Source organism: Tyto alba, unplaced genomic scaffold, assembly GCF_018691265.1.
Source record: "Tyto alba isolate M040663 unplaced genomic scaffold, T.alba_DEE_v4.0 Super-Scaffold_7, whole genome shotgun sequence".
NCBI classification, from domain to species: Eukaryota; Metazoa; Chordata; class Aves; order Strigiformes; family Tytonidae; genus Tyto; species Tyto alba.
Window position 1 is genome coordinate 27,820,070 of NW_024881328.1, and position 23,057 is coordinate 27,843,126.

General features: G+C 38.3%; 1 protein-coding gene across 1 annotated transcript in view; it reads left to right on the forward strand.

Annotated features, from left to right (window-relative positions):
• The window catches only part of PPP1R1C (protein phosphatase 1 regulatory inhibitor subunit 1C), a 53,095-nt gene that overhangs the window by 6,761 nt on the left and 23,277 nt on the right, over positions 1-23,057 (forward strand). The window contains 2 exon segments of the mRNA XM_033010785.2: positions 14,905-14,942; positions 16,674-16,734. Of these exon segments, the coding sequence (XP_032866676.1) occupies positions 14,905-14,942; positions 16,674-16,734 (99 nt within the window).

Consider the following 23,057-nt stretch of genomic DNA (forward strand, 5'->3'; position numbering starts at 1 on the left):
CTCCAGAGCTGCCTTTTTGTATTTTACAAATCTCATTTCAAGGCAGAAAGGGTATATTATCACTGCAAAAGCAACATAAAACATATATTCCAATTACAATTCAGTACATCTGAGTTTTCTACAGGTTGGAATTCATAACTTGAAGATAAGAAATCTGTACCTCTTTCCAGACAAGGAACTTGCTTGCAGCTTGTCTTTGGACATTAGCAGTTTTTCTGTCTTGTTTCCAGCCGATTTTCTGTTGTCCAGAGAGGGATTAGTGCCTTTCAGTTTATTGCCACTTCCCCAGAGGTCTGTTGAGATGCCTCAGAAGAAGCCTCAATATTTAGTGCAGTAGCAAACAACACAGCCAGATGAATAGTGGGAGGAAAAACTGTCCTTACACCTGTGGCAATCTCATGACAACCCAAAGTAGGTAAATTCTTTCATGCCAAACTGGTTCTAGATACTCCCAGACTTTCCCCACACAACAAATCCCATTACTACGTATAGATGAGCTTTTTTGGTGATGCAAACTATACAGCACAGCATTCTTGAGGGGATAAATGCAATATGCTCGATCCAGAATTAATGTTTGTGATTAATATGTGTTAGACTATGCTTCTACGTGAATGAATATGTTTGTTTTAGATCTAATAATCACTTTTTTTTTTCCTGCCAAGACAAAATAAACTGGAATCAAAAAAGACCTACTAAGTAGGAGGCAGCTGTTTCTGGGCATTGTCAAACAGTTCTGCTATGCTTTCTCAGGCAAATGTCTCACTGAAACTTGAATCATCAGAGAATTCCTGGTCTCACAGTCCATGAAAACTGATATGTTTTTCAAAAGCTTGAGGCTCTGGTAGGACATACTGCTTACTTTGGTTCAGGAAATAGAAAGTAAGCCAAACAGCAGCTGTTTTCAATTGCAAATGTAGGCTTCTAATGTGGTAATAAAGCATTCAGAAAAAGCAGTACATTAATAAAAACTGTCATTAATTTTTTTTTTTTTTTCCAAAATAGTTGGCCTTTCTATATCCTAAATGTGGATACCATTTAAGTGTGCTGTCTGTTTTTATTTCAGTCTAAAAGTTTGTGGAGGTATGGCAATAAACAATGAAAAAGATTTGTGTCCCCTCACACCACAGGACTGGAACAGCTCAGTGTACATTACCAGTGGCACCAGGGTGCTCAGAGATCAGGCACTGCTGGTCAGGTCAGTGAGGACCTTCGTGTTCTTTCGGCCTGTGCTGGAAACAATGAAATATGTAAAGCAAACATTGCAAAAGACCTGACAGGTGATAGGGATTCCCGAACAGAGATGAAAATGTCTGTGCTTGAAAATATCCTGCTGTTTGCAGGCTGATGTGTGACTGCAGCTGTTCAGTGGCAAACCACATCCCTTTTTCTTACCTATATACACTACATTCAGATGCTCTGTCAGTTGGTTTACTTTGAATTTACTCTGCAGTTCAGGCTCACAGAAGTCCCTGGGACAAGCCACAGCATAAGTTCCTCACACATATGCAGTGTGAGTAAAGAATCCATGATCTGATTCATGAAAATAAAAAGTTCGAGGACTTAAAAAAAAAGGAAAACAAGAAAAAACTTAGGAAACTGTGCTTGAGCTGCTTTTAATGTAACCCAGAAGCGACAGCTCATAGGTTCCAAACAGAAGCAATAAATTAAAAAAAAAAAAAAAAAAAGAAAAGAAAAAAGAAAAGAAAAAAAAAAGTTTAAGGCTTTCCTTAGCTTCTTTCATGAAAATGCTCCATTTTCATGAGAATGTGAGGATTATGTCATTGTTATCACATGCCATAAGAGCTGTCATGCTCCCTGCAGTACAGTAAAGACAGCAAGCCAGAGGACTAGGCTTGTGTTGGTTGGGATGCACTAGGCTCTGCTGTGCCTAAACTGAAGGTTATCATCAAAGCAGGCAGATGCATTTTCACTGTTCTTTGAGGTCATGAACACATCAGTTCACAAATTGAAACTTTCCTTGGGAACATTTTAGTCATTGTGAAAAACACATAGTGTGAAACAGTAGGAAACATTATTTCATATAGTGTCCAAGTAGAGTGTAGATTGTCTCTTTAGTTATTTAGTAACGCTTTAACAAGAAGGGTCTGAGAACTGCTCAGACAAAGTCAAAACAAGAAGATGTTGTGCATGTTCTGGTCAAAATTCACTTATTTTACTTCATTTTTTGTGTTTATTTTTATCTATGCTTCCTTCATTTTCAGTGTTTAATGATGACTGCGTAGGTACATTTTACATGACATATCTCCTGTATGTTTAGTTGCTTCTACTGACTACGGTCTAGTTGGCTGAAGTGAGTACATTTAGTCAAAACAAGAATAAGTTTCTCTTGTTCATCAGAGCCCTGCCTTCCCTCTGTGAGACAGGGGGGTGCAGGATGCAAACACCATGTGGGAAAGCTCTAGTCTGCGGAAAGGTCTGAGCAAGCCTGGCAGACTGGAAATAGATGTTGGATATTCACAACTAGGTCTCAGGCCTAGGTCAGAGAAGGGGTATGGATGAGAGGACGCAAAGCCAAAAAAAAGTTTTATTCTCTCCCAGTGTGGGTGGAATTGTATTAATCATTTTCTCTTGTTCCAGCCTTAAATCCCCAACAGGTGAATCAACCTACTATTTTTTTTATCAGTGCAGCCAAGCTCCTAATGTGTACCATGACATTACTTGTTCTCCTGCTCCCTGTCTCCTGTTGGGTTTGTGTTGGAAGGGTCAACGTCCATGGAACTATCTGAAAGTGAAGGAGGTATTTTTAGAGTTGAACCTTGTACTTTTAATCTGTTTTCCTTGTTCCTTATACAAAAGCACCATAGCAACAGCCTTCTGTCACCACAGGAGATTATTTGCAAATAATTTTAAATATATATGGCTTCATGTTACAGATCTCCAGCTGCTTGATTATTCAGCATCAAGACTGATAAGCTTTTTGACTGTTTACCTCTGTTATCACCTCTGTGTGTATTAACATGACAAAAAGTTGTGCCTTGGGTAGAGAATAGCAGTGTGCAAAACTACCTAACCTGGTGTGGAAGTCGGTTGGACAGATTCTCACTTCATTGCATTGTAAGCCTTATTATTTTGCTAGAGGAACTCTAACAGATTTACATTGTGTCAAATACATATACACCTCATACAGTTTGTTTTGGTGAGAATTCTGAATAGATGGTGAGTTTTATATTTAAAAAATGAAGTATCTAGGTGTCATTAACTACTCCTTATAGTGAAAATACTTAAACTATATTTAGTATAGCTACATGAGTATTGAGTGAGGGGTTTGTGACACTTAAAAAACAAACAAAAAACCAAATGTTTTGAATAAAAATAGGTCCAGTTTAGACTGTGGCAAATATTCTGTTTGTATTTTGAGTGGTTTTTTTTAAAGTCGTAACAAATTTTAGAGACTATTTGAAATTAAGTCCATTTAAACATTGCAAGACAGAAGGTTTTGAATAAGAATGTCATATTAGTTTGTTCTGAGATTATGCTTAAATTATATATCAATAATGCAATATATATATATATTTTTTACATCAGGTAATAAACTAAAATCCATTAATAAGTGTTTCAGCCTTGCTGAGGGAGAAAAAAAAAGTAACATAGGGTTTGTCTGACCTCTACTATTTAGTACTTAATGCAGCACTCATTTACCATGGTGACGTGTGCGGAATAAATAGATAATGCAGACAGATGAGAGAGAATCCAGCTTTTAGCACTAACCTCATTATGTTCAGAATATTGGGAAGGGGTTGCACTTAAAGCATCAATCAAGATAGCCCCATTTATTGAGCTTTCAGATTAAAAATTTAACTCTTTATATGGAGTAACTGAAGTTAAAGCTTCATTTCAAAACACACCAAAAGCAGGAATATAATGAATCTGGACTGAAAGCTAGCAGAAGCTCTAAACAAACTGAAGCTATTAATCATGACAGTTTTTGCCAACTCACAGGGCTGCAGAAATTCAGAGACATTGCAGGGAGGTATAGAGCTTAGCTTTGCCTTCCTGTGAGTCTGAACTGTCTGTGTCACTAGCTGGTGGAAAGAAGATCAGCTGGACTAGCCAAGTCTCTTTTTATAGTAACTAAAGTAGTTGTAGGGTAGAATTAAACTATATGTCTATTGGAAGGAGCTCTGTTTTCCCCTTCTTCCCCTCAAAATGCTGTTTATGTGTCTGTATCTAAAATCGTCACTTCTAATATTTTTCTCAAATGGCTTTACTGAAGAATCGAGAAAATATCATAGTAGCAGAATGACGCACAGTTACATGCTCACTCTTTGTCCATGTTTTCCCTGGGATTTCTGGGATGCAGTCATACCACAGGAATTAATGACTGTGACGTCTTTCAATCCCACCTAGTCGTGATGATGGTGAGAATGAGTTTATGGAACCTCGTTTTGCTGACTCTCTGAAAGCTTAGAAAACCAGTGAATTTACAAAACTGGTATTTGCATCTTCTTTTTGTAAAAAGGGTCACAAACCCCAAGAAGTACTATTATTAGTAGCTCACTTGATTCCTGCATGATACATGTATGTGAGGAGCTTTATGCATGTGCATTCTAACCACAAGCAAGCCATGAACATTGGCCAGGACTATCTTTACAATACATTCTTACTGAAATCCTTGAGGTATTATTCCAAAAGGAAGGAAACTGCAAAGGCAGCAATAATAATCACTGGCTAAGGAAGAGTTTTATTGTTTCACATTTGTTTTCTTCTCCCTTGGCAAATGTCACTTTCCAGAATGTACAATACAAAACTGTTAAGCTACAATATTTTTTTTATTGGCTTCATGAGATATAGTATGCTAAGAAATGTTTGACTTTTTTCACTTTGGTGGCTGCTGCTGCTGCTGCTTTTTATTTTAGAGCTTAGAATACTCCTACAGCTGACAACCAAGAAAGGAACTGCTCTCAGTGATAGCTATTGCAGCTGTAACTCCAATACAAAGATTGAAATTGCTGGGTGAATTCTGAGCCATTTTCCATCAAAACTGATTCCTGCATATGAAGCTATTAGAAAATGGTTTAAATGTATATCAGGGGATGAGCTAGTATTATATTTTTGGTAATCATGGATTTTTATTCATGATCTTTGGTTCAGTTGTGTTTTGATATTCAATCTCTTCAATATGTCATTTGAACATAGACTGAACATCTGGAAAGTAACACATTACTAATATTATTCAGTATTACTGTTGAATTCACAACTCTGGGTAACTGTCTTCTCAAGATACTTAGCTTCCTTCTGTATTTGAAAATACTTAATGAATGTGTTAAGTCTTTCCACAAACTAATACATTGTTATGACTTAGTCAATGGACAAAGTAATTGAAAGCTATTTGGGAAGTTTTTGTGTGCCTGCTTTGGTAAAACTTGGTAAAACAGCAGCCATCATTTGCAAACATTTAGTATTCTGGCAGTCTGTTTTGCTTAGGCACATTAATTTCAGAGGCATGTTTCTGCTCTTTGAACATGTTTCTGAGTATTTGCTGACAGTCACTCAACAGCTCTGGCCCTCCTCTAACCTCTCAGAAGCTGTCTTTATCTCCACTGCCTTCCTATTTCCTTTGTGAGAGTCTTTTCTTTCACTGTCAGGTTTCAGGCCAGGTAAGGTTATGCTGTGAGTATGGAAACTGCCTTTACTCTGCAGCAAAGATATAATCTTTATTGACATCTGTTTTTGTGTCAGAATAGACTGTGTCAATGTCACTTTATAATGAGGTGAGTTCTCCTTCTACATAGTTGGACAAACTTTGAGACACCACATTGTGCTTTAGGTCTCTTTTCCAGTCCTTGGCCTTTGACTTGTTCCATATCTCTGTGAAAGTCTATTTCTCCAAGGTTTTCTTGTAGTTCAGTTTGTCCCTCCAGCATCACCTGTGGTACCCAGAAATGCTGCCTGTCAAGATCCCATTCTGGCTCATGCCAGAAAATCAGTGTCACCCTGGTTTACATTTATTTTCTTCAAGAATAAGGGAATATTTGTTATGTATATTTCATTTGAAAAGATAAATTTGAATCATCCTAAATAGATGTGCGTAAAAGAGGGTTATATGTAGATCATCATGTATCTTTTAAGTCTTTGTACATTTTGAGACTTGAGTTTATCATCAACCTTCCCAATAGGCCAAGGATTTTAAAATCCACATCACCTATCACAGCGGTTTTCTTCAGTTTGTCTCGCTTATTTTTGCCTAGTTGAATGAATTAACCTGGATTTTCAAAGATGCAGTGAATATTATTGTGAGTGTCATTACTTAGTTTAGATAATGAGTAAGAGTTCTCACCAAGAAGCCAGTTTACATATGGCTGAAGTTCTTTCCCAGTTGCATTAACTCTAGTACTAGTTTATTAAATGAAAAGTAGTTTGCATTTTTTGGGGGGGTTTTTTGTTTGTTTGGGTTTTTTCTTTTGTTTTGTTTTGTTTTGTTTTGTTTTGTTTTGTTTTGTTTTGTTTTGTTTTGTTGGGTGGGTGGGTGGGTTTTTTGCTTGTTTGTTTGTTTTTTTTTTCCAAACTCATCTAGGATAAAAGCTTGACTTTTAAGTCAATGGCAAAACTTCCTGTTGCTTGTGGCCTAGTAAGGTCAGCGATAAAATGATTTCCTGTCTTCCCTCAAAAATGCTATTTTGCCTGATTTGTTTAGCTGATGCAGACCATAGATTTGCCACAGTATTTGCACTGAGCAGCCCTCCACATGTGGTGAACTCCTGTGCTGGACTCCTTTTGCCTGGAGCACTGCTCAGCTCCCCTTGATGCCCAGCTGATGGAACTCCTCTTTGCAGAGGGTCGGAGTGTAACAGACAGTGGAGACTTGTGATTAAGCTTAATTCTGTTGTGCTGGAAATGGAAAGAAGTTCTTTGCTTTTAACAAAAAGATATTCTTTTGGAATAAGTTAATTTAAGGAAGCTCTGAAGCAACATAGAGGCAGACCCTGACCTGGAGCTTCTGCACACAGTGACACCCTCTGGTCTTGCCAGAGGTTCCTCCTGGCTCCGATGTCATGAGTCAACACCAGTCATCTGCAAATTATATGAAATGTTTAGCTCGGTGTCAATCTCCAAAAGAGATTTATATTGGGTCCAGAAAATGTCTCAGCTGAGATATCAAGTGCAAAGGAAGATTTTTACTTACCTCTTCCTGGTTCCTCTTATTTATTCAGTTGTTCTTTGAAAGCTATCTCTGTTTCCCTCACCAAAGGGGAGTTTGTGTTGCTTAGAAAGCAACTAGAAGAAAGCAACTTCAAGCCAAGAACTGTTTATACTGTGATTTAAAGTCAATCTTTACATTAGTTATCCAAACAATATGTTTATTTCAAGCATATTTCTCCTTGGGTTGATTACTTTCTCTGGGAAGACCTGCCAAGTCTGTAATTGTCCACATATGATGAATGAGGGACTTCATGTCATGAAGGTTTGCTCCACGCTCCTTGTTCACCTCACTCTCTCACTGAGCAGGGCTACAGAACCAGACCTCTTGGGCTATGAGGAAAAGAAACTTCTGCATGGAAAGATTTTTTCATGACAGGTTTTTCCATGAAGCCTGTTTTGTGTTCTGTCATTCAAAGCCAAGACAGTATCAGAAAAAGTTGGACATAGCTGGCAGCAGCTGGAAGACCACAGGCAGGCAGATGTGTAACTCCAAGAAGGCAGACAGAACAACTCAGTCCTTATTAATAGAAGAGAGAAAATAAATTATTAAATTTGAATTGTCTTCCAATATATATTTTAAGAAGTTTTATTTACGTGACTTATTTAGAGTTTGGTTTCTATTTATATTTAACAGGTATCGTAGGGACGGAGAATGAAAAGTTGAAAACAAAATGCTTGAGAGAGATGATTTTTTTGTGCTTCTTGTAATAATTCATGACTGCTCTGTGGTAAGGCTGCAGACCTGATTCATCACTGTTATATTCTGTTTATGTCTATTATATGTTTAATGCCAGTGAAACTAGAATGATTTCCATGAGTCTGGCATGAAACTGGAATAACAAAGTGGTGAATCAGGCACTATAATTCCCTTCTGAGATTTGTGTGATGTAAACAAATACATTTAGATTCACATTTGAGGTTTGTAATGTCTCCAGTTTCTTCCAAACCAGATTATGATATCAAAATGTAATGTATGTTTTAAAGAGATTTTGATCTGTGTAATTTATGAAAGGTGGTTTTCTTTCATATTCTTGTGACTGTGCAGTTGAAAGTGGGACCTTGGATACTGTCTGTGTGTTGTTCAGAGCTACAGATGCTGTTTGGATCAGATGTTGTTGTGTGTGTTGGGAGGAAAAGGATGATCATTCTTTTCATTTAGAGGTTGAGTTTGAGGACCACTGGTCTAACAAAGGATATTGCTGCCCCCATTCTCAGTACTAGTAATGACTACTTGAATATTGAAGGTGGGAAATACAGAGCTATGTAAATATAAATGGGCTAATTTACCTGGAAAGAACATTTTAAATGTCCAAACAGCTGATTTGTCTGTCCTGTGGCATTTTAGTGAACTACAAAGGGCTGGTCACAGTCAGGAGCTAGTTTGGAAAGCTACCCTATGATGTCTATGCCAGAGTGATGAGGGGTCTTGGTGATGGTACTGTCAGGGTAATGTGGGACCTTTCCCATGCTACATACCTTAACTGCAACACTTGATACGATAAGCATGCTAATGCTTGTGTATATAGCAAATTCCTCTCTCCCCTATGTTTTTATTAATATTTCCTACACAAATCTTGTTATAAGTCTTCCCTAAAGGGCCAGGCAGTAATTTAGATGCTGATTAGTGTGTGAGATGCAGCAGAACCGCAATGTACGCACTCTGTTGTCAGCACTTGGCTGAGGAGGGGACCAGACCCTCCAGCTACATTTACCACAGCAGCTGGGATACTAGAGTTTAATGAGGTGCTTTTGCAATGTGAAGATTTTCAGAAACGTGCTCATGCCAGGAGGTCTTACCGGGATATTTTTTTGTAATGAAATGTAATTACATCTATACCCATATTCAAGTTTTCATTGATAAATACAGGCAAATAAAAACCAGCAAGCAAAAGTCAAACAATTAACTACATAAGCATTTGTTATGTTTGTCTTTTTGGACTTTTTTCCTTTACTTACCTCAGTGGTTTATTAAAAAGCAATGAGAAGCTAGCTGATTTGGCAATGTATAGTTAGAACTCTGGCAAAAGCAAAGCATTAAATATTTTTTTTTGATCTTACTTTGTCTTCTGGAAGAAAGGAAAAGTAGTTTTGATAGCAGAAAAACCAAATAAAATTATTCCAATTTCTAAATCAGATTTCAATGAGCTTGTTTTACAAATATCAATGTCAAGAACAAACAGTGGTGGTCCAACACCAGAGAGGCAAGCTGGTAGATTTAAAAATATTCTTATTTTACTTATGAATAAATTGAAAAGTGAAATGACTGAAACCAAATTTTCAGAAAATTTCAGGTATTTGGCAGGAGAATGAAGAATTATTTGGAAAAGTATCAATTTATTTTCTTAGTTCCTAAAATTGCATGTTTCTGTGCCATTTAAACGCAAGGTTTTGAAACAGGTGATCTGACTTGTTGCACAATTAGCACACAGCAAGGCTGGGAGCAGAACTCTGCAGCCTGCTGCCCAAGCACAGGAGCATCCCCCAACCCTGCAGCGGGAGGAGAGAGCCACCCTCCTCTTCATCACAGTAGATGGCTAAGTGGAGCCAGAGCCAGGAAAATTATTTTCCTTTTCCAACTGCATGTCATCATTGAGCATATTGATCGGAAGTCACAGCAATTGGTTCATTTCCTTCACATTTTTGAGAGAGAAAGCTTTGCTCATGGACATAGTACTGTTTGGCCATGGAGACGTTTTATCAAAACTGATGAAATGAAATTAAACTGGCTCAACTATTTCATAGCAGCAGCATTGTCTGATTTGTCTCTAGCTTGGAGTGTTCTATGTTAAAGTTTGCATGTGAAAGGCTAGATCCTTGTTTCTGTTCATCTACTTTGCTCTCTCCAGTGGCACTGTTTACACAGGAGTGGAGGCAGGATTGTAAGGATGCTCCAGAATGACAGTGATATTGGGTTCTTAAAGTCTCTCTTCAGGCTAATTTCTTTCAGATTCCAACTGTTCTTGTTTAAATCATCCTTTAACTAAAACCTGCTATAGACATGTAGCTCATGGGCTATTTCCACTATCTGAGCGGTTGAAGAGTATTGTGTTTATTATTTTTAAGGGGAAATTTAGACAGTGTGAGAAAAACTAACTGAATCAAAAGCCCTACTCAGCCCCCCGTGATTTTTACCTGAAACTCCTCAGCTTTGTTTTCCCAAGGAAAATTCCAAGCTCTCTACAAGAAGCTTTCTTCAACAATTATACTATCCTCTTGCTGAGTTTATTTTGTGTAAAAGCTGGACCGTCTGACTTGTTCTGTTCCTCCAGTGTATGACTGAAACCCTACAGAAAAGGCTTTTATTTGCTCTTGCCAAGGGAAAGAAAGCAGAGTAATTAGCTGGATGAGATAAGCCTTTGCTGGATGACTCCACTGCAGAGCCCATGGGTGATATCAGAGGCCAGGTCTTTTAAAATAGGTCACCTCTTGCCCTGCATAGCTGCTCCAAGTGCATTAACATTATCCAGTGGGAGAAGAGAGTCAGATGAATTTTGATCTTACTCTAAAACGACCACAAGTCTTCCCCCAGCATGGTCATGCCATTTGTACAACAGTGGAGATTCATGGAAAAAGTGATCAGCAACGTGAAACGGTTGTCACCCTGGCTACAACCAGCTTACTTCCGTTCAGCTCCTTTCTGATCTCATATAATGACACCTTTGGGGTAGCTCGGCTTATTATATTATCTTGGCTGAGTGGATGTGCTAATAAACATTCAAAGGAACTCTGCTAACAAGAGCATTTGGGCGAAAAATCCCCTGGTGTTTCTTTCTTCATATTTCAGCAATATAGCCAGGACAAATCTTACAAGTTTTCCTGCAAGTGGGTGAAATTTTACCCTGGGTAAATACTAAAGCTTAGAGGTCTAATATTGAAAAGGGCTCTGTGCAAGTAGATGAACTTTCAGAAAAGTCTCTTCTTAAAGAAGTAAGGCTTCATTTCAGAAAGTCTGTGTACATATCTGGACTGATGGAAATATCCTTTAGACTGAACCTTTCATTAATGAACATGAAGTATTTCTTTTCCTGAGGACACTGACTAAAACTTGAAACTTATTTGCCAGGTGCTAGTCCAGTCTCCATGAGGTAAGGGTCACACTAGCTTCACATATTATTCACCCAGCACAGGGGAAAGTCCTCAACTGCTTTTTCCTCAACACAGGTGTAAAAACTCTCTAAACGAAGCTCCAATTTTGTTTTTATGTACCTCAACTTTCCAGAAACTTGGGTATGTACAAATCTCTTCTCGGCTCTTCACATGATTTATATTATGCTACTTTAAAACAAAAATACAAGAACTGTCAAGAAATTACTTCAGTAATCAGATTTTTGTTAGCTAATTAGAGCATCCAAGAATAAGTTAAACTGGAAAAATGCCATATGTTCAGATTTGGAATATAATACAGCTGTATTGTGTTCTGTAAGAAATGTTATGGTTTGTGAGGGAAGAAAATGGAGAATCAGTAATAAGTCTTCTTCCCTACTGCCCCCAAAAAGAGAGCAAATCTGTAGGGAGAAGTTATCTACTGATAGCTTGTGTTTTGTTTCATATAAGAAAGATATAGTTTATCACTTAAATTCACATTCTCTGTGATATATTTACCTAGTTATAAACATGATAAGGAAATTTCTCATTCTGTCCAACTATGATTTTTTGTGAGCAGAATCCTGAGTGCACAGTAGTCAATGGGAACTGAAGGATGTAGAGAAACCAGGGATTTCATATCACAGTCTGTTATTTCTGGTTATTTCCCGACCCCTCTCAAGAAGAATTTATGGTTAAAGCTCTAAGAAGTTCAGCTTATAATTGCCAATGGATTTGAGAGGAATTTAAGGGTGGGAAATGTATGGCTTGTTTGACTTCCATAGGTGAATATGCCTGATTTTCAGTAGATAACTGATAATGTTGTTTCTTACCTTGTAACTTCCATTCTCATCATAAGTTCTGTTGTCACAGAGATTTGCTGCCTAGAATCTCTTGATGCCAGAACTGACCTGTTGTAGTGAGAGCATACATTGACTCTCACAAGGGCACTTTCTCAGTAAGAATGTTATAAGAGCATGCTTTCATTAATTTAGAGTGATTTCAAAGCATTATAAGTTATACTGAAAAAACCCTATTTTTCCAAGGAAGAATGTTCACACCAGTATTAATGTAATCCTTCACTTAGACCAATATGGCTTTAAATATTTCCCCAGTCAGAGCTCTTGACTGAACTCCAGCCCACACCGCACTCCAGCTCTGATTTCTGTTACCACTAAATTCCCCCTTTTACTTCTGCTACAACCCCACCGTCCCTGTATCTCATTACTACCTCAGCTACACACAAGCGCTTCTATATTCCTTCCATGTCCCCCTTGCCTTTCATCTTTTCCTCCTCCTCTGCAGAGATTTTGTTTATTCTCTACTTTCTGCCTCACTCTATGGCACTCAGGGATCAAACTGATACTCTCCATTGAGTCTTACCCATCAAAATGCCTGTCAAAAATAAACATGCAATTGTCTTTCTGTCCTCAAAAATGTGTGCCAAAATGTACTACTGACCAAACTACATCTCCATCCAGCTCTACCTTCCTCTTCATCTCACAACTCACTTGAAAGACTTCATGTCATCAAGTTTGTCTCTTTTGTTCCTTTAGGTTCATTTCTGATCTTTGTTTACTGGATTTAAAAATTTGTTTGTGTGATTTTGTAAGTCATTTTTAAATTTCCATATTGTCTGATGTTATTCATTGGCCCTATTTGCCCTGTGAACAAGAATGATTTCTCTAACTCCATATAGGACCAGTTTTTGTCCTCAAAGTTGCCTGTCATATAAGTTCTGCCAGGTGGAAGGAAATGCTGGAAACTTTCCAGTTCTGGTAGGTTTAATGTCACCCCAGTAAGAGCACTAAGTGTGCAAGCCCAAAGGGTTAGTTGTGTACATCCTTCGGAACAAGACTTGAAACATGATGAAGCTGCTGATTGAAGTTTTTGTTCCTTATGCAAGCTTCATCTTGGCTTTACCAAACATATTTCTTAATCTGAGCAAGTTTAGAGTTTCAGGAAGGAATGGAACATAACTTACTTCTCATTGTTCTCTGCTGGAAGTTCCTGATTTATTCAAATTTCAGCCTCCAAACTAAATCCAGGATCCTGAGCTAAAAAAAAAAATTATCCAGTGTTGAATCATTGAAGTCCGTGTCTGTTTGGTATACAACTAAGAAGAAAGATTACAAGCAGATAAATAATCACCTATTTAGCCAGCCTAATTTCATATCCCAAAGTGCTTTACAAAAGCAAATAGACACTGCTATACTTAAATAGGCACTGCTATACTTATTTACAGGTAGGGAAGTCAAGGAAGAGATTAGTCACCTTACCAAAGTTCATACAAATGTCAATGGCAGGAACCGGCCTCCTGATTGTCCTGTCTAATTCTGTATCTGTGGGACTATGGAAAACAGTAATCAGCACTGTTTTCAACTATACTTTTTAACCTCTAGTATGTCATTTGAATGTCTTTCATATAAAAGGAATGGGAAGTATATACGTTGAAAAAATCCAGTAAGTCAATTAATGCTTGCAAGATACACGTATACAATGGTAAAGAATACAGTAGAAAATGCAATCCATCTGCCCAGACTGGCTCATCCCCTCACACACAGCACATGACAAGCACCCAATATCTAGAAAATAAGTTAGATAAAGTGTTATTTCCAAAACCTAATTCTTCCCTCAGACCTACATTTACAGATCTGCCACACCTCAGTGGAAGTTGCACAGTGCTATCTGCAAGTGGAAAATTTTAGAAAGGGTGTTGATACAGTAGAGGTTGATGAGTCTGTTTTCAATGGCATCTTATTTTAAAACTCCAAACTACTATGCATCAAAGGTCCTACATGATCTTCATCAAATGTTTGGGAAATCATTATCAGAAGACAGACACTTTCTGGTCATTAACCACATCAAGACAACAGTAGAAAAATAATTTAATCTCATGTAAAAACTGGTTAAGTGCAAGGGTTAGGAAGACCCTTGACCCTATGCCTTATACAGTTTTACTTAGTTATTCAGACAGATTCTCAGAGATTATTATTTTAATTAGAAACCTCTGGTATTGACCATTTCTGCCATGCCTATAGTGCAAAGCAAATTAAGGCAACAAAAGTAAACAGTTCCAGAAAAAAATTTCAGTCCAATAATGTCATGAAACTTTTGAGATTAAATATTAGTGTTTGTTAAGCTTTGTTTTTTTAATTTTACATATTACTTTTAGGTGCTCTTCAGTACTAGTATTGGTGTATTAATAATTTATCTGAGGTGAGATGGTTATTATTATTTGAGTCCAGTAGAAACTTTCATGAGTTAGCTGCACACCATTTGGCAACCAAGACTTTCCCGACTATAGAAGAAAGCGCAGTCCCCAGGCAAAGCAGCCACGTATCCTGACAGCCACTGGTGAGCACAGAGCCCTGCTGCAAGCCTGGCCAAAGGACCTGCTCCTAAAGGCACTCCATCACTTGCTGTTAATTCACAGAGAAAAAATGAGAGTTAAGTGCTTTCCCTGTAATGCTTATGTCTAAATGCTAACCAGGGCCTCTGGTTTTCTGAGATACACAAAAGAGAAAGAAAAGCTGCAAATGGGAAGAGTGACTTTTTATTTGCAATAGTGCTGTAGGGTTCAGGGCAGAGTCGCAAGGGTTAGCACTCAAAAACACTTTTGTACTAACTTTTCTCTTTCCATATCTTTTCCTCCTCTAGAAAAAGATGAGAAGAGAACAAACATCTCACAGGCAGAGGTAAGTGAATTTTTTTTTTTTTTTCAAATATATTTATTGTTAAAACATGTCTATTGTTAAAACCCCTTTGAAACTCACTGATTCATCCTGGTTAATATTTGTTCTTTACATTGTCAGGCCATCTTGAGTAACACAGACTTTTAAGAACCACTGCTTTCAAACCAGGGCTGTGTAAAGCTGTGTTGCATCTCAGCTCTGCCGGCTCTCCCTTCTCTCTGCAGCAGGGAACTGAGAAAGGCAAGTTTCCCCCCTGCCTTGCTGTCATGCCCTGGCAAAACATAGCAAACCTGGCCCGAGGTGACACTGCCAGGTCACCTCATCCAGCATTGCTTTGGGTCTGCAGATCACTGCTGGTCTACAAACACACTGCAAACTCCTCTCTCCTCTCCCCACCATTTGCGAAGCCTACAGCAGGCAATGTATTGCTGTAGTTTGCAGAAGAGTTAAAAGTTGGCTGCTCCGATCTCCTTTTCCAACTTCCCCTTGCATAGCTCCTGCAATTCCCTGATCTCTTTCTCCTTCACCCATTGCTCAGAGAAGCAGGCAGAGCTTTAAATAGCAGTAGGAGGTATTGATTGTTTCAAATTTGGACTCAAATATAGACTTATAAAGATTTACCGGAGGGAGGATCAACAACCTATTCCACAGTGCTTATAAATAGCTTTCTCTTTCAAAAGAAGACAATATTTTATTTATAAATGTTATCATTCCATCCATTGTGATAAGGTAGGGCCATACTTGTGTGAAAGTGGTTTTCTTAAGAGCTGTCTCAAATGTTCCTTGAAGAAATAGATCTGATTAAAATTCACAGACTAGCATTCAAAGTACTCAGGGAAAAAGGCATTTTTAGCAAATATTTGCGTAAAGGCAACATCGTTATGACCAAATACAACTAGAAATTGCTTAGATGAGAAAAAATAAAGCTTGCCTGTACACAGCTGTTTTTAACATTTTTCTTGGGAGTGTGATATGGTGCTTCAAAAGCTACCTATGCGGGTGACCTTATGCAGTTTTTTTATCCTTTGTATAGCTTTTGCATGTTGCACAAACATACAAACATATTTCACGTTCATATAATATAGACACCCGTGTAACTGATTTCATTTTGAAAAGTTGCTCTGCTTTATATATCACTTAAATCAGGCCCAGTTAAAGGCTGAATGATTGGTTGCTGAAATTATTATTTTAAGAGTGATAGAATACATTGAAAAAGTACAGGGGGAGGTATCTTCCATTTATGTAAAAATGTATATACTAATAATTTCAGTACTACCTTAGCTATACATATAATCATTCATTACACTGTATTTAATTGGAATATTGTTTAATGTAAATCTTGCAACTATTTTCATATATGTAAACATTTATTTGCCTTATAAGAATCAGCTATGTAGACTGGTAAAAGCACAGACCATCTTAATTTTATGCTTAACAATATTTTTTTTAGGCTAAAGGGTAATATTCAGTAGTATTGTATCTGTTTTACCTGGGAGCCATAAAGGTTGTCCATTAAACATGTATTTTGTCTATCTAATCTTAGTTTCCCCTTTATTCATGAAAGCCCAGGAGTTGGCATCAGATTTATACAATATCATTTTTTTAGAAACTTCTCAGATTGGTGTGTGCACCCTCTGAAAGCAGCTGTGGGGCAAGACCCGGAGCTGCCATGACCAGATAACTCTCCCCATGCCCGTCTCTTACTGCCTCTCTCTGTGTTTTGTCCCTCCCCAGTCCCAGAGCGCGTCTCCCAAGCAAAGGAAGCAGAGCGTCTTCACCCCACCTGCCCTCAAAGGTACTGTGTGGGTGCTGTCCCGGCCTGGCAGGGTGCGTGGCCCGTGCCCGCCGGGGCTCCGGGCCCCCTCTGGTGGGGGGAACAGGGGGCCTGAGCCAAGGCTCTGCCCCTGAGCACCACAGCCCCGAAAGCGTCGTGCTTAGCCATCGCTCTTTTCACACTCGGAAGCGACTATCTGGCCTTGACTGTCTGCTGATACCAATCATATACTTATCCTCACCACAGAATTTATTTATTTATTTGAAAAAACCCCTTAAGTTTTTGCAAAGTCTCAAAACTTTTATTAGTTTGATATAACAGATAATTCAATGCCAAGCTTTGAAACAAACTCCTTGAATACAGAAGTTTTATCGGTGCTGACCCCAGACAGTTCTCTTTCTTATTTAAACCACTCCAGTATATTCTGCCTCAGAATATATTTCTGATATATCGTATATTCCAAGCAGTTGTGAAAAGGTGAATAACCAAAACTGTGGTCTGGGTATCTGGTTATAAGAAGTGTAAAGCCTTTCATGTCATGATAAGGAGAAATGAGAAATCTCGGTAAATGTTTAAAGGATTTATGTGCTTTTCGGGAATGAATGTAAAAGCAGCAAGGGTATTAGCTGGGATCAGAGCAGCTACATTTAGGCCTTGTTTCTCAAATGATTCTCAGCAGAGTTTGACTTGCTGGTGCTTGCAGTGAAGCAAGATCTACAGATATTCACCAGCACTTCTGACTGACACTTGTCAGTGCAGGATGATTTTTCAGACTGCAGACCAAATGTTATCCTGCCAGGTGAGTCGTGAGAGATAACAAATATCCTCAATTTCTATTTGTTCTGCTTAACACAATTTACTATCTGGAAAAAAAAGGTAGGATCTCTGATTTGTTGTGTGAAGTACTGCCACTCTTGTTAAGTAACTTCCCATATCAGCCAGTTCTGTGTATCTCATTCTGTAGATTCAGTTCCCTAGTACTTGTCTTAGCAACAGTTAAAACATCACTCAGGTGCCACACAAGACTTACTATCTGTTTGTCAAAATGGGCTAAAGTTTGTGTACTGGATATTAGAAATAATCTTCTTACAGTCAATTATAATAATTTGTGGAAGAAAGAAGCTTTGCATGGGTAACAATAATACCTATTGATCTCACTGCTGTATTATTTTGCTGTACAAGCGTAAACTAAATACTGTGCAAATGAAGTGCTCTGTAAAACAGATCCTTATACCTCCTCTCAAGGACTGTAGCCTACCCAGTGTTACCTTTAATACCCTGCTGAGACCTAAGCTGGTGCCTGGCATAGTTTGCTTCTACATCAACTTAATTCTCAGGGAACAGTAGGAAAGTATGTGATTCAAGATAGGTCACAACTAACCCGAAATATCTTGTAAACAGAACAAAGCAAAGCACAAAAGGCCTCTCCTCAATACCTTAGCACCCTCAGCTACACAGTATTCCCAGACACACAGGTGGACACCTGGAAGCTGATAATCCTTCCTGTAAACAGGCTGGATTGCTCCAGATTTACCATAGTGTAACTGTCATAAATATTATCCTTTTTATTTAAAAATTACTTGATGTAGGAAATTCATTATTCCTTCTTCTTCATTGTTATGAAAACATGAATGTTATTTTGTTTAGACTAAGAGATTAGGAGACAAACATAGCAATGTGAAGTACACAATGTTATGAAAGCATTACTGAGACATACAGAGTAATGATTTAAATTATTCTAGTTTTATAGCAGTAGAAGATAGCAATATTTAGTAGTATTTTCAGAATAACAGGCTTCATAACTGCACGCTATTCTTACAACTTTATTATGGAGATAATAAATCTCCATAAAACAGAACTTGTAGTGAAAAAGAGGGACCAACTTTTTCATTTGCTAATTTTTCTGGCATTTTAGTAGTTTTTTAGCTGCTCTTAGCTCAAAGTTCCCAGTAATAAGGCAAGCTCACAGGTGGGCGCAGAGCCTGTAGGCCGAGACAGCAGCAGTGTGTGAAGAGCTGTGGGAGAGACAAGGGGCTACAGCACAAACTTTTCTGTGCCTGCAGCAGAGATGTGGTCAAGAGAAATCCTGCAGAGAGTCATGTTTCAGCCTGACTCCAAATCTCCAGGTAGCTCTTGATATTATTACTTCTTCTTTGAACTGAAAACATTTTTGTGGTACTTATTGCAAGTTCCTTGAAATAATTATAAAACTGTGTAAGAGAAAGGTTTCTGGTTTCCATGAGTTCATGGATAAGCAAGAGAGAAAAAGCAAGAGTAAATGAGCCTGCATGTTGTGATAACAAACAGAATAGGAAATTGTTAACATGGTTAAAAGGAGCAGAAACAGTGTCAGACAATAGTGATGACTGGTTACAGTACCAAGACTACAGTACATGTTACATGGACTATACAGACACATGAAAATATATTAAATAAATGAAAATGCAGTACTGCCAAGGATCTACATATCATGGTAAATATATGGAGATCAGCTTCTTAGTCAAATGTGGGCATATTTTTCCCCTCTGCTATAGCAGTCACCTAAACTGAAAATATTATCTGTCTAAGATCATCCCCAAATATTTTGGTTCCAGCCTTACAACAGCTTACGCTAGCTCAAGGTGGGTCTGTAGTTGCTGCAGCAAGCTATTGCAAACCCTTGTGTCTGCAGAGCCAGTGTCATGTTATGGTGCAACAGGCAGGTTCTTATTACTATATATTTGTGTGTACTTTGGCTCTTGCTTTTATTTTCCTAAATGAAAATGCACCAGAGTCCCTACAGACGGAGCAAATAGCTGACTCATCTCAGAGCATTGTTCTTTTTACTGGAATACAGTGTGCTGGAAAAATCAATGTGAGAGCTATTGATTTAAGTGGTAATCTGGAGAGAGAATCAGACAGCAAACCAGATAACAGCTCAGTGCAGTGTTCTTGTTAGTTTTATATTACCAGATCTAATGGATATCAAGGATGTTTTCCATTTTGCTTTTAGAAATATTTCTTTTTCTAATGCTGCTACACTAGTTTTTGTTAATTCCACAGTCTTATGTAGCATGTAATATTTGCAAAAGTCAGTATATGAAGATTGTACCAAATTAATCCATCATATTTTTAGTATGTTGTGATTTACTGCCTGTCACATATTTTTCTAGGTACAGTAGCACCCAACTGAGGATTCATCACCTCTATTTCCCTTGTTTGTGTCACTTTTTTCTTATGTTACTCTTGGGCTTTTATGTCTGAACTTCAAATTTTCTCATCCTTCTGTAACTTCCAAAGTGCTAATCTAATCTCCATCACTCTCTTTCATTTTAAGGTCTTCTTCTTTATCTGCAGAGGTTGGCTTGAAGCTCCCTATGAAAAACACCATAAAAACAACCAGAGTAAAGTTTCTCAATTTGAAGATTCACCAGTTTCACCTAGGACAGTCTTTTCCAGTCAATTGTCATTGCGTAAGGCCTGATCCTCCTATTTACTAATCTGCTTCTTGTTCTGTATGATGAAACCAAGAAGAATTCTTTGGTCCTTTTCCTCTGTATGAAAGTAGATGTCCAACTCTTTTAGCACAAATAGCCATCCACCCATCCCTCCCTCCCTCCCTCCCTCCCTCCCTCCCTCCATCCATCCATCCATCCATCCATCCATAGCATCATTAGAGATATCTTCATTATTCTGGTTGGTAGGTTAGAGTCGTCCCTGGAAGTCTTGCTGGATTATCCCCCTTTTCCCCTCACACTCACCAGAGAAGTCTAAAATGGGATGATAACCCTCCCAGGTAGAGAGGAACCAAGTGGGAGACAGCTTAGACTGCCAAGGTAGAAGCAGATTGCACTTATCCCAGGTAATGGTGGCTCCTTGGCATCTCATTGCCACTTGAAAATCAAAAGGACACATTGGAGTCTCAGAGCTACAACTACAACTTTCGATCCAAGGCATACTTTATACCAGGACAGGTTTCCTTCTATCTAGATAGTCACATTTTTTTGGTATCTCAGCTCATCCTTGAAAGGAAATGGAGACTGAAGTGACAGGAAGCAAGGTTTACAAAGACAACAAGAAGACAGCCTGAGCTGTTCCCAAACCTGCATTGCTCCCCAGAGCTCCCAAGTCTCCTCATTAACTACCAGCTATTGCTATTAATACTACCAGCTATTTAAATACCATCAAGGTCTCCCCTGTGAAGGAAGTGCACATTCCCGAGTGGTTTGAGGATTTCATTAACAGTGAGTCTACTTGTGTGGGTGTGCTAGAGGTCAGGGAAACAGGAAACCTTCACTCATCCTAGTTCATTCCTGCAGGAGGCTATTTAGATCAGCATCAAGATCCTACTAATTTCAGCAGTCTTTAAAGACAGTTCTCACAGCTTTCGGTGTGTGATGGATCACCTTTACAATTAGCTGCCATCAAATCATAATTAATGTCTTTCCCTACAGAGGTGAAAGGTACCTTTGACTGTTTTCCTTCTCAGTCTTTTGGGAAATACATCCTTTAGATTCCCCTCTTAATGTATTTTTCTTTTTGTGGAAACAAAGACTTTTTCTTGAGCTAGGCCCCAGCTACAACATTTGAAATGGGACTAAATCTGAGTTCTTATAAACCTAAGGAACATTCAAAGACATCATTTTGGTTTGACTCATTAAAACAATCAGGACCCACTGGCTGTTCCCAATGTGTTCAGACCCAGGGATTTGATACTTGCATAATTGTAGTATTTACAATGATGGTTGATATTAAATGAGCTCTTTCTAGCTTGTGCCATGAATTTCAGATGCTTGACTTGTTTAGTGCCTGCTTGTTCTTCTCTCCAAAGGAAACAACATGCAGAATAAATGATTAAAATCATGATGTCCCTCCTGAAATATGTAATTTATTAGAAGCAATTAGTACAGTATGTGGCCCTCATCCAAATTTGTAACCCCTTAGGCCAGCTTGATGATGTCTGATGCATCTCATTACTTTGTGACTGAAGGTTAACAAGGAACATGGATAGAGTCTGGAGACATAAAGGATTATTGTTAGTGTGGTAAGCACTGAGTTCAGAGCCCATGAGAATTGTCACGGAACAAAAATCTTACTCTAAATCTACTTCAAGTGGCAGAGGAATGAAGTTTGTAAGTCTTAAGCACTGACTACAGAAACTTGTATCATTTTACAGGCTGCCCTTTTATATAGCAAACTGTGAAGAGCGTCTAGTACTAAGTAAACACATCAGCGTAAGAACAAGAAATATCATATTATATTAGAAAGAAAAATACTGTGTCTTTGTGTGATTTCTGCTTTGTACACTGGCTTAATTTTAATTTTTAGGAAATTAGTATTAGCCACAATGTAGCACATCTTATGCAGTTTTCTGAACATCAAGCCCAGGTTTGTGAAAATTCAGAGTTGGTGGTCAGTCAGACTTTTCTTATGAGGGTAAGTCACTTTGGTTCAGAGTATTACATTTTCCCAGTCCCTCCAATGATGATCATATTTATTTATTTATTTATTTATTTATTTATTTATTTAGTTAGTTAGTTAGTTAGTTAGTTAGTTAGTTAGTTAATGTGATTGTGCTGCACATAAGCCATGAGGCCAGAAGAAGAGAAGGAGATGGTTTTCAACTATCCTCTCAGTCCTGAATGTGTATTTCAGACCTCCATGCTTCTCCAGTGGGCTAAAAGGCTGAGGTAAATACTGGGTGGGTGGCTAGGACTGCTCCACAAAAGCAGACACCATGCAACAGCTGATGCAATCCCCAAGGTCAGGGCCAAGCCCTCCTCTAATCCCTTAGCAGAGCTCTGGTGTTCCTGGAGCAGCATCTTTTCGTTAGCCTGCTAACAATCATTCTTCAAACCATTCCTTTTAGGTAGAAGATCTAACTCAGTATATTGTTTCTTGGGTAACAGAAAGCAAAGCTCTGCTTCATTTTTCATCTGTTTTGCTCTTGTTTGTTCACGTGTTGTGATGTGACAAAGCACCATCAGTGCATTTAGTTTCATGGGTGGAAGTCCCACGACAGTCCAGACCTCCTGAAGCACTGGGAAAATAAAATACATTCTGCAGTCTTGTATCATTATGTTTTTTCCTTTTGCCTAACCAGGTCACAAAAGAAAGGTGCAGCTTTGGTTTCAAAACTAGATCTACTCTTTGTTTATATACCATTCTTACCCACATCTTAGACAAACTGCACTTTGATATACTTAATGTAGTACGGCCTTGAATAAATTTCCTGGATCTCTTTTCCAAGATATTACCTTCCAGTGCTTGGTCTCTTTTTCTCACTCTCTCTACCCTCCACTCTCCTTCCTCAGACTTGTACAGTAGTATGATGACAGTAGATACATTTTCTTTTTTTAATTAGT